Below are 12,404 nucleotides of genomic sequence, written 5' to 3'. Positions count from 1 at the left end.
CCCAAAGTCATGAAGGTTGTAACACACTAACTGTGAAACAACTTGATTATACATTTTATGAAAATTTTTTCAAGAAATCATGCGACTCTGCAACTAGATTAAAACGTTGTGACATCACTAGTGTTCGGTAATGTTCCAAATAACAGTTTTTGTGACGACTCTTCTTTCCTTGCATATCGGCATGCCGCGACTGTCATATTAAGATTGATGCTTACTTTTGTAACAAAAACAGTACAGGAACAGTACGGCCTTCGACAACATTTTCGATCATCATCTACTGATATGCAACTCAATGGTCTCATAGTCATCACGGAGGTCTATATACAGTAATTCCCCGTGTATCCCGGTGGTTACATTCCGAAACCGCCCACGATAAAGAACACATTTGCAAGAATATAACGAGATGAATTTTGTGTAAATTGGTGAAAATACAGTTTACTGTATCACATTTATAATAAGTACGTGTACTGTACGTTATACAGTTCTGCAGTAGCCTATGCGTAGTTTCTCTGCTTGTTTATTGGTTGAAGTGTCCTGCGACGTCAAAAAAAAGGGCAGAGTTAAAGATAAATCTGGTGACGTACGTCTTTAACTCCGCCTTTTTTTTTTTTACGTCACACTTCAACCAATTAACAAGCAGAAAACCTAATTTATTTTTTTTACAATGCCAAATAAGGAATTTAATTTTTTTTTAGACATAAAACTTCAATAAAAGCAGTTTTTTGGTCTTTTCGCAATTCGGCGATAAACCGGAGGCACAAGATTGGAACCACGGCAAAGCAGGGGATTACTGTATAAGCATTCTTTGTCAATAATTATTAATCTTTTTTATATTAGGCATGTTCATGCCCATAACTGAGGCATAGCCAATGATACATTTGAAGCACTTAAATCATCAATTTACTTGAGTGCCTCCTGACTTCGAACACATGGCCCCTTTTACAAACACGCCTTTGTAGCGCAATACAAAACAAATAAATAAATAAATAAAAAAGACAGGCCTAGTCCAACCCATCTCCAGTTTTTACTCATCACACGACTGCAAAAATAAAAAGGCTAAACAAGTGCTTCGTCTGGGATACCTGAAGTCAGCTAGCAAGCTTTGCACGTTTGAATAAAAGCGCTACGATTGGTTAGTGCTTTGATAACTGCCATGGAAGAAAAAGTATTTGCCCCTCCCACCTATACAGAGAGCAAGAGCAATTTCAAGGGCGATTATTGATTTATTATAATTTTTTTTCTTTACATACATTGCGATAGAGTGCATGATAAACAATGCATAGTTTGCTGGTTAATAACTGTGTATTATGACAAACCTTATGCATAGATCCTGCTCTCACAGGATGCGTCTCTCACCTCATAATGCGTCCGTTGCACATCACCAGACGCAGGTGGTTGTCCAGTTTACTCTCAGCAGCTGCGGCTGAGGCCGTGGACACCTTGTTGAACTTGACCTTCAGGTTGAAAGAAGAATCCTACACAGGAAACACAAGCGAGCAGATCATTAGACGAACGACAGGTTTCCAGTTCTAGTGCTTTACTACATAGATTTGCTAACGTACGTCCTCAAAGCGTCTCGTCTCCAGTCTCTTCAGGACCTCCTGAGTGTGCTGCTCGAAGATGTCCAGGTTCGATGGCGGTTTGGGTACGTGAGCGTGGTGATGGTGGTGGTTTTGGTGGTGGTGGTGGTGATGGTGGTGGTGATGCCGAAGCTTTCTGCCATTCTTGCGAATGTGGGAGCCTCTCTCGTGAAAACACCATTTCACAGGCTTGCTCCCAGCATTTTCGCTCTGATCCTCCTGTAGAACAGGGGAAAAAAAACACATTTAGTAGATCAGCCATCCAGATTTGTATAAAACCTCCAGCAACATCATTATTGAGGGAGGTGGGTGGGAGCTTAGTGGTTAAGGCATTGGACTCTGGATCAGAAGATCACTAGTTCCAGCACCACCAAGCCTCTACCTGCTGGGCCCTTCAGCAAGGCCCTTAACCCTCAACTGCTCTGCTGTCGCTTTAGATAAGAAGGTCTACCAAATGCCATAAATGTAAATCAACGTGAATCATCCTAAACACTAGCATGCAGTCTTTTCCAGCATGCAAAGCATGAACAGGAGATTTTTTATGATCTGAAAACCAAACTATGTTCTTGCCATATTTCAGTTAAATAATAAACGGTATAACGTCCCAAAAAAAAGTTTATTTATTTATTTATTTTCCGTTTTTTTTTTTTTTTTTACTTTCACAGTCTGCAGGGGGGCACAAGCCAGTGTACTCTTAGTGCCGGTCCCAAACCCGGGTAAATGGGGGGGGGGGGGGGGGGGGTTGCGTTAGGAAGGGCATCCAGCGTAAAACATGTGCCAAATCAAATATGCGGATCACAAATGAGAATTTCATACCGAATCGGTCAAAGCCCGGGTTAACAACGACCGCCACAGGTATCGTTAGCCGACAGGGTACCGGTGGAAATTGGGCTACTGTTGGCCGAAGGAGGAAAAGGAGAGGAGGAAGGCGTCTACAGAGACGGCAGGAAAAGGAGCAGTGTAGGAGAGTAGAGGTTCGGGTTGGTACTTTAAATGTTGGTACTATGACGGGTAAAGGGAGAGAGATAGCTGATATGATGGAGAGGAGAAAGGTAGATGTGTTGTGTGTTCAGGAGACCAAGTGGAAAGGGAGTAAGGCCAGGAACATTGGAGGTGGGTTTAAACTGTTCTATCATGGTGTGGATGGGAAGAGAAATGGTGTAGGGGTGATTCTGAAGGAAGCGTACAGTAAGAGTGTAGTGGAGGTGAAGAGAGTTTCTGATAGGGTGATGATCGTGAAGGTGGAAGTTGAAGGGATGATGATAAATGTCATCAGTGCCTATGCTCCACAAGTTGGCTGTGAGATGGAGGAGAAAGAAAGATTCTGGTATAGAATACTGCAAGTTAGAGCAATAAAGGATGGAGAGGGAAATGTGTTGACTAGTGAGGAGAGTGTGTTGAGAAGATGGAGGGAGTATTTTGAGCAGCTGATGAATGAGGAAAATCAGAGAGAGAGAAGGTTGGAGGATGTGGAGTTGGTGAAGCAGGATGTAGATAGGATTAGTAAGGAGGAAGTGAGAGCAGCGATTAAGAGGATGAAGAATGGAAAGTCGGTTGGACCAGATGACATACCGGTAGAAGTGTGGAGATGTTTAGGAGAGATGGCAGTGGAGTTTTTAACCAGATTGTTTAACAGGATTCTGGAAGGGGAGAGGATGCCTGAGGAATGGAGAAGAAGTGTGCTGGTACCGATCTTTAAGCATAAGGGAGATGTGCAGACCTGCAGTAACTACAGGGGAATTAAGTTGATCAGTCACACCATGAAGTTATGGGAAAGAGTAGTGGAAGCCAGGCTGAGAGAAGAGGTGACCATCTGTGAGCAACAGTATGGTTTCATGCCGAGGAAGAGCACCACAGATGCCTTATTTGCTTTGAGGATGTTGATGGAGAAGTATAGAGAAGGACAGAAGGAGCTGCATTGTGTATTTGTGGATTTAGAGAAAGCGTGCGACAGGGTGCCGAGAGAGGAGTTGTGGTATTGTATGAGGAAGTCAGGTGTGTCAGAGAAGTATGTGAGGGTGGTGCAGGACATGTATGAGGACAGTGTGACGGAGTAAAGTGTGCAGTAGGTACGACAGACTGGTTCAGGGTGAAGGTTGGACTGCATCAAGGATCGGCCCTGAGCCCTTTCCTGTTTGCAGTGGTGATGGACAGGTTGACGGACGAGGTCAGACAGGAGTCTCCCTGGACTATGATGTTTGCAGATGATATTGTGATTTGTGATGAGAGTAGAGAGCAGGTTGAGAAGAGCCTGGAGAGGTGGAGATATGCGCTGGAGAGAAGGGGAATGAAAGTCAGTAGGAGTAAGACAGAGTACATGTGTGTGAATGAGAGGGAGGGCAGTGGAGTGATGCGGTTGCAGGGAGAAGAGGTGGAGAAGGTGGAGGAGTTCAGGTACCTGGGGTCAACAGTGCAAAGTAATGGAGAGTGTGTTAGGGAAGTAAAGAAAAGAGTGCAGGCAGGGTGGAGTGGGTGGAGAAGAGTGACAGGAGTGATTTGTGATAGAAGAGTATCTGCAAGAATGAAAGGGAAAGTTTATAGGACTGTGGTGAGACCTGCGATGTTGTATGGATTAGAGACAGTGGCATTGAGTAAAAGACAGGAGGTGGAGCTGGAGGTAGCAGAGCTGAAGATGTTGAGGTTTTCGTTGGGAGTAACGAGGATGGACAAGATTAGAAATGAGTTTATTAGAGGGACAGCACATGTAGGATGTTTTGGTGACAAGGTGAGGGAGGCGAGATTGAGATGGTTTGGACATGTGCAGAGAAGGGACATGAATTATATTGGTAGAAAAATGCTGAAGATGGAGCCACCAGGTAGGAGGAAAAGAGGAAGGCCAAGGAGGAGGTTCATGGATGTGGTGAGGGAAGACATGCAGGTAGTTGGTGTAAAAGAGGCAGATATAGAGGACAGGGTGGTATGGAGACGGATGATCCGCTGTGGCGACCCCTAATGGGAGCAGCCGAAAGAAGAAGAAGACTTTCACAGTCTGCAGGGTGTTTTAATGGGAAATATCTTTCGCCTGTGCCAATTACATTTTCTGCACTTATGTCAGTCGCGTTTTTTTTCCCCCATGCCTCGATAAATTCTTAATGATTCTGCATTGTGGCGAATTGAGATTCAAATAATAATGAAATATGTATAATATTAACATAAGACGCACGCGATTGTGTTTAGTTATGCACGTAAAACTCTTTGCCTCTTGTAAATCTGTCACAGGTGTTCTTGAACGTTGAAAGGTTCTGGCATGGAGGATGTTCGTGTTGAATCTATAATGATCTCAGATGCTGAGCTAATTTCTGAGTTTATGTTCAGGTTTTATGAGTTGCTTTTGATTTTCACAAATTTGACTGACTGTAGAAAGGACATTATTTAATCACACAGTCTGGTGGCTCATGATTTCTCATTCTCCAGCGTTTGTCATTTTTACTGATTTATAATCACACTCTTCGTGTTCCCCTAAATGAGGATGGGTTCACCTTTTGAGTCTGGTTCCTCTCAAGTTTTCTTGCCACATTGCCACAGTTGCCCCCAGGCTTCATCATCAATTTAAATATTGGTGAATTTTGTTCTATAATTCTTACCTTCCTTAAAGCTGCTTTGAGACAATGTCCATTGTGAAAAGCGCAATAGAAATAAACTTAAATTGAACCCAAAACTCAAAATGTTCGTCACTAATTCGAGATTTCTTTCTGACCTTGCCATCCAGTTCAATAGGATTTAGGTGCGGTGACTGGAACAACTAAACAACACTTACAGACCTTGTCCAGAACACAACCCCCAAACCATGTAAACTTTCACTTCCATGTTTGACTGTGGGGGTGGGGCAGTCTGTTTCAGGACTCCACAGATTCTTTCTTCCACACATTCACTGTCCAAATCTTGTGTGTTTTTGCAGTTTGTTGCATAGAAACAAAAGCATGCGTCTCAAAAACCATAAAAGTTCATCTATATCAAACCTGAACAATATGCCTTAAGGGAACATGTTTTCCACCGTTCTTATGAAATCTTATTGATGACGAGGGGGTTGAAGATGTGACCTGTGTTAATGGTGGTATTAATTGGTGCTAGAACTGAACTGGAGCATAGACCAGCTTTAGAACAAGTCCTATGCTGGAATAAGATCAGAAAAATCGACCTTAAAAATACCTCAACATGACGGATTTCCTTGGTGAGCTCCTTAATGAGATGGTTGGGTCGGATATGATCAGGAACTTCACTGGCTGGCTCGGTGACCTAGTGTGGAAGAGCGAAAGTGAGAGACACAATGGCAGGTTTTGTGATAAGATGGGGCGAGTCTGAGCTCGGTGTCCTAGCGCTTCTCCAGGGGCAGATTATATCACTGAGATATTCATAGAAAAAGTCAGCCATGAGCTTGGGGGCAAATCCACTGAGAACGAGGCCAAACGATGGAAAATGCTCCGGCTGACCAGTGGTTTAACATCTCCGAAGATGATACGTGATTGTTGGTGAATTACCTCTCTCCTTATCCAGGTCTTTAGTGCAGTAATTAAAGCTTTTACTCCTTTAGTCAAGTAGTCAGGAGGCAGGCAGTTATCTTCTCGCAGCTCTGATGAAGAGAAACAAACATCTTTCATCCGATTTATCTACTAGCATCTATCCATTCCGTTCCAACAAAACAAAAATTCACAAATGTTTCATCAGTCACATGAAGATGCATCATCTCATGAATATCACCATCAATCATCTCCATAAAAGACACTGTTACACACCTTTGAGGGTCTCCAAGAGGTTCTTGGCCACATACCAGCATATAGCCTCAAAATACGGAAACTTAAAGAGATCAGGAGTCTTCAGCCGCCGCTCCATCTCATAACACCTGACAGAAAAATGTACATGAAATGACCTCACACAATAAATACAACAATTTATTACCCAACATACACACCGTGTTCTAACCAAAAGCATGTAGACACCTGACCACCACACTTATTCATGTGTTTGTTGAACATCTCATACTTCAACTTTCCAGTTGTTTTGATCTCCATTTTACAAGAGCATTAGTAAAATCAGATACTGATGTTGGAGTAGGTGAGGAGACCACAGTTCCAGTTCATCCAAAAAGTGAGGTTGGAGACATTTCAACCTTCACACACCATGGGCTGCCATAGCTCCAGTGAAGGAAAATGACTTTCTGCATGATGGTATGCTTCCAGCTTCTTTGTAGGTGTGGTAAGATAAAGCACATATGGGTGTAATGGTGAAGGGTGCACATACTTTTGGCCATATGGTGTAGCAACTGTATTATATTTAATTAGGCTCCTAAATATGCCTCCAAATTTGGAATTTCTACTCTGGAAGTTCAACCAAAGAGTTGAACATGAGACATGAGACACTAAACTTCGACTTACATTCAATGATACTATTGAAGCTAAGCTGAAATGTCTGAGTTCAACTTCTAATTCTGAGGTAAAATCTACAATATCTTTTAAAATCTAGGTCTGATCTCTCTCTCTCACACACACACGCACTCCCTGTCTCTCACGCACGCACTCCCTGTCTCTCACGCACGCACTCCCTGTCTCTCACGCACGCACACCCACGCACACCCTGTCTCACACGCACGCACACCCTGTCTCACACGCACGCACACCCTGTCTCACACGCACGCACACCCTGTCTCACACGCACGCACACCCTGTCTCACACGCGCACTCCCTGTCTCTCACGCGCACTCCCTGTCTCTCACGCGCGCACTCCCTGTCTCTCACGCGCGCACTCCCTGTCTCTCACGCGCGCACTCCCTGTCTCTCACACGCGCACTCCCTGTCTCTCACACGCGCACTCCCTGTCTCTCACACGCGCACTCCCTGTCTCTCACACGCGCACTCCCTGTCTCTCACACGCGCACTCCCTGTCTCACTCCCTGTCTCTCACACGCGCACTCCCTGTCTCTCACACGCGCACTCCCTGTCTCTCACACGCGCACTCCCTGTCTCTCACACGCGCACTCCCTGTCTCTCACACGCGCACTCCCTGTCTCTCACACGCGCACTCCCTGTCTCACACACGCGCACTCCCTGTCTCACACACGCGCACTCCCTGTCTCACACACGCGCACTCCCTGTCTCACACACACACTCCCTGTCTCACACACACCCTCCAATTTTCGCATTTCCTCACACTTGCACTCTCTCGCTCTCACACATTCGCACGCTTTCACGCGCTCACACCTGAGCTGCATGCCGATGTTAAGGTTATGGAGAAAGTTCCCTCCGAATGCCATGCAATCCTCAGAGGTCAGAACTCCATGGATCCATCCTGGTGAAAGAGACAGAAAACATCAGCGGCTGACCGACAGATCTCACACACACACACACACACACACACACACACACACACACACACACACACACACACACACACACACACACACACACACACACTTTTCTGAACAAACTGCAGCTGTCCCTACTTTTCCAGCTGTCAGCCATTAATATTCTGCATAGAGCCAAACCAAAATCTGTCCCTTTCTGAACCGATACATGTATATAAAACTCCACCATTCCCCCATATTTAACAGCAAAACAGCTGTGTGTGTGTGTGTGTGTGTGTGTGTGTGTGTGTGTGCGCATTCGAGCTGCCGAATGTTGACTCCCACGGTGTCAGACCCCGGAGAGAAAAGTAGAAATTACACCAGGGCTTCCTGTGGAGCCTCCATTAAAGGCAGCTGCTCGGCTTGAAGTGGTAATGCAGAGCGTTCCCTCACGTCCACAGCTACGCTTTAAACCCCTTTCATGATTTTGTACATCCACGTCTCTGCAGGATAACTTTCACGCTTATTCCAGTCACTGACTTTTGGTGGATGGTCTCTCCTGCACAGCCGCATTTCCAATTTTAGCATTAAAACCTAAGAGTGCAAAATTTTACATGTGGATCGGTGGAGAAATTGGACTTCAGATCCAACTGGAAGGTCATGAGTTCAAGGACCAGCACCAGTACGCGATCACAGCTGGGGCCTTCAGCAAGACCCTTAAACCTTCAACTTCTCAGGTTTATAAAAGCCATGATGATCCGGACTTCCCCAATGATTTTTGCGCTCTTAGAAGAACCGGACTTATGACATGGAAAAGTGATCAGTCAATCAAATCGGAATTCCCAGTTTCTAAAAACTCGACCATAATCTAAATCCAAAATAAACCAAATTTGATGTAATATGCTTTATTCTGTACAAATTGCATCCATTTAAATCATTTTTATCCCACAATTTGTGGGTAAGGTGGTGGGGGGTAAATACTTACAGTAACTCTTTGCTAATTGTGCTCACAGGTGGCTATAATGACCATTCTGAAGCGCTAATGAACGGTGTGGAGAGAATTACGGTGAGATGTACGAGAGGAGATGTACCTGTGGGGATGAACAGGGTAGTTCCTGGGCGAACGACGCACTTGTAACACTTGTCCACTTTCTCACCGAAGAACATCTCGCTCTGGTTGGGCGATGAGCTCCACTCCTCATACAGCGCGAGGTTAGCCGGGGTCGGCTTGATCAAGTAAAAGACCTTCTCCCCCTGTGCGATGTGAAAGGTACATAAAGCAACATATCGATTTTAAAAGGTCCGTTTCGGACACAAGCTGGAATTTGTATCTTGATGCATTTAAATGAGCACTACAAATGTAATAAAAATAGATTTATTAAATGTGTATATATATATATATATATATATATATATATATATATATATATATATATATATATATATATATATATATATATATATATATATAAATATAAAAACTAAAAAAAAATTCACATACCCAGAGCACGTGGTACCACACCGATGTGCCCCCGAAGTCGATGTGGAAGTCCGTGTAGCTGCCCTTCACCCCCATCAGGCAGTACTTCTGTACAAAGGGTTTGGGGAAGTAGGAGTCATCAGGCCAGTAGTTCTCCACCCAGGACATCTTCTGTGCAATGTCAGGGACCACCACAAGCTCGGACATCCTGACACACAAGACAACGTGTTTAAAAAACACCCACTGAACGTGTTTTTTTTATGACCACCTGTGGTTCTGTAAAATTTCTGTAAGGCCATTTTTTTGGCCTAATGCACCTCAGTAACAAACCATTTTTTCCTTATTTGCTCAAAACATTAACAACAAAGTGTAAAAGACGCATACATACACACACACACAGACACACAGACACACACACACACACACACACACACACACACAGACACACAGACACACAGACACACAGACACACACACACACAGACACACACACACACACACACAGATACCTACTTGGTGTCGGAAAACTCGAGGCTGATGACGTTGAGCACCTTCGGCCGCTGACGGCTGTAGTAATACTTGACGAACTCTTTCAGCTTCATCTTGCTGTCTGCTTGCCGCGCAACGTCGATAACGTCTATCACTTTATCGCCCCCTGTGGAGGAAATCGCGTCGCAGATCGGTCATTATCTCGGCGTTTCAGGGTGCTGCTGAAATCTTCAAAGGGTCTTTACCTAGCATTGTAGAAGGAGTGTGCAGTGTTGACAATTTGCGACCGGACACGTGTAATGAAGCAACCCTAATGTTCAGGACAAAGGAATTTACGCGTAACAGGGAAAAAGTATATAAAGAAAGAAAAACACTTTATACTACTCACGTACTTTTTACAGTGAAATTCTTTCTTTGCATACCCATTATGTCTTCCTCAAACAGCAAATTCAGTCATGCGCTCGCTTCATATGACACACGAGACAAGACCCAATGCGGAGCCTGAGAGTTCGGAGTCTTGAGAAGCCCAATTAAACAGTTCCTGGGAATTGAACCTACAACCTTCAGATGATTAACCACTGAGCTGCTGAAATATTTGTATGTGGCACTCTTCAGTCCCTTTACAGACAGTTCTTAGAAAATAAAAAGCTTGACATGGTACTTCTATTAGCAGAGGCCTCCCTTATCCCTTGAAGTCTCAATCAATAAATACCTCCAGATTGGTTCATCAGGACAAAAGAGGATGAATACGATCGGTGTAAAACGTTTTTATAGGAGGAGAAGTAGGTCTTTTTTGCAGGAAGAGGTAGGTCTTTAGATGTTGTTTGAAGACTGGAGACTCAGCTGCTCAGTTTGTTCCACATATTGCCAGAACAAAGAGCCTTGTAGCATGTCTTCCTTGCACCCTGAAAGGTGGTGTGATCGTTAAAGCAATGGTTGAGAATAAGAGGGCGCGTGGTACAGTGGTAGAGGATGGAGGCAGTGGTAGAGGATGGAGGGATCAGTGGAGCAGTGGTAGAGGATGGAGGCAGTGGTAGAGGATGGAGGCGGTGGTAGAGGATGAAGGGATCAGTAGAGCAGTGGTAGAGGATGGAGGCAGTGGTAGAGGATGGAGGGATCAGTAGAGCAGTGGTAGAGGATGGAGGGATCAGTGGAGCAGTGGTAGAGGATGGAGGGATCAGTGGAGCAGTGGTAGAGGATGGAGGCAGTGGTAGAGGCTGAAGGGATCAGTAGAGCAGTGGTAGAGGATGGAGGCAGTGGTAGAGGATGGAGGGATCAGTGGAGCTGTGAAGAACCTAGGAAGGTTGAAAACATGTTTTGTGGCCAAAATTTTGTTAGCATTTTTAGTGATAATAAAAAAATCTTTAAAAAAAATTAGGCTGTTCATCAAATTAAATGGGGGGGGGGAAAGCAGATTTTTAAAAGGTCTGATTGCTAGTGGTGCGTCGGCAAGATAAAATAAGTAAAGGACGCCTTCTACAAATCCCTCAAATGGATTTTAGGATAAAAGACTCCACACTCTCACTCACACACACGCACACACACAGTAGAATTCATGGTCATGTATAAAATACTGCCTTCTTTTTCCACTTCACTTCTAATTATTTGTCAAACCAGATTTGTAGTCACGCTTCCAATCTAATCAAATCCAATTTTACGTACAGATTCAGTCGTATAGATTTACAGCACACGTAGGTGTTTCGGACCCCCAGCGAGCAGATCGATGTGAAGTAAATCCAGCCTTTAACATTACAGCAGAAGGAACAGAAGGCCGTAACTGCACCGATTATAAGGAGGACAGGAGAGGCAGCTGGCAGCCAACAAATCAGGCGTGTCATGGAGACGGCGTAACAGAGGCCCCCGCAGAGCAGCTGGTGGACGCTGAGGCTTAAAGACCTCACAGACAGCTGGAGAGAGCGAGATGTCAGTCAGAGCCACGTTCACCTCGCCTCACCTCTGCACAGGGGCAAGTTTATAGCCCCGACCTCACATCATCAAAGGGGCGGGGGCCAAAGAAACATTTCCCAGCGCAGGAAAGCGTTCACAGTGTCACGGCTGATGCGGTGAGGGATGTAAAATAATCAGTACAGAGAAAGATAGAAATAAGTAATAAATAAGGTGGCAATAAGTACAGAAGTTGAAGACTTTTTTTTTTTATTCTTATAAAAAGTGTAATATAGTAAAAATATATATTTTTTAATTTGTATTTATTTTACTTATTTATATTCTATATCTGTTAAATGTTGGAGAGTTGAAAAAAGCACTTCACTACATGTCCTACTCTATGAATGTGTGTGACAAAATCACTACATGTGCTCTTCTCATATGTAGCACAGTAAAATTCTTTCTTTGCATATCCCAGCAATGTTAGGAAGCCCTGAGCAGAGCACAGGATCAGCCATTATACATCTCCCCTTGCTCTAGGGCCCCGCTCAAGGGCCCTAAGAATGGCATCTTAAACCCCTAACCTTCTGATCTGTAACCTAAAGCCTTAACCACTGAGCTACAAAAAAAAGGGGGCTAAAGGGTAAGAAAACGACGCATGTAACAGAGACACACTTCATTTCATCTTCCTCACT

General features: G+C 44.2%; 1 protein-coding gene across 4 annotated transcripts in view; it reads right to left on the bottom strand.

Moving 5' to 3' along the window:
- Positions 1-12,404, bottom strand: part of kdm7ab (lysine (K)-specific demethylase 7Ab) — a 38,815-nt gene that overhangs the window by 10,195 nt on the left and 16,216 nt on the right. For all 4 annotated transcript variants that reach the window (XR_014536710.1, XR_014536711.1, XM_083561008.1 and 1 more), the window contains exons 5-13: positions 9,850-9,991; positions 9,359-9,545; positions 8,949-9,111; positions 7,775-7,862; positions 6,314-6,420; positions 6,059-6,150; positions 5,730-5,816; positions 1,563-1,799; positions 1,357-1,475 (exon numbers count right to left, since the gene is read on the bottom strand). Coding sequence is in view for 2 of the 4 variants with exons in the window: in XM_083561008.1 (XP_083417134.1) it covers positions 1,357-1,475; positions 1,563-1,799; positions 5,730-5,816; positions 6,059-6,150; positions 6,314-6,420; positions 7,775-7,862; positions 8,949-9,111; positions 9,359-9,545; positions 9,850-9,991 (1,222 nt within the window). In the remaining 2 variants the exon portion in view is untranslated. The remainder of the gene's footprint in view (positions 1-1,356; positions 1,476-1,562; positions 1,800-5,729; positions 5,817-6,058; positions 6,151-6,313; positions 6,421-7,774; positions 7,863-8,948; positions 9,112-9,358; positions 9,546-9,849; positions 9,992-12,404) is intronic.

This window comes from Silurus aristotelis, assembly GCF_946808225.1.
Source record: "Silurus aristotelis genome assembly, chromosome: 14".
Taxonomy (NCBI): Eukaryota; Metazoa; Chordata; class Actinopteri; order Siluriformes; family Siluridae; genus Silurus; species Silurus aristotelis.
This window is presented reverse-complemented; position numbering and strand designations above follow the sequence as displayed.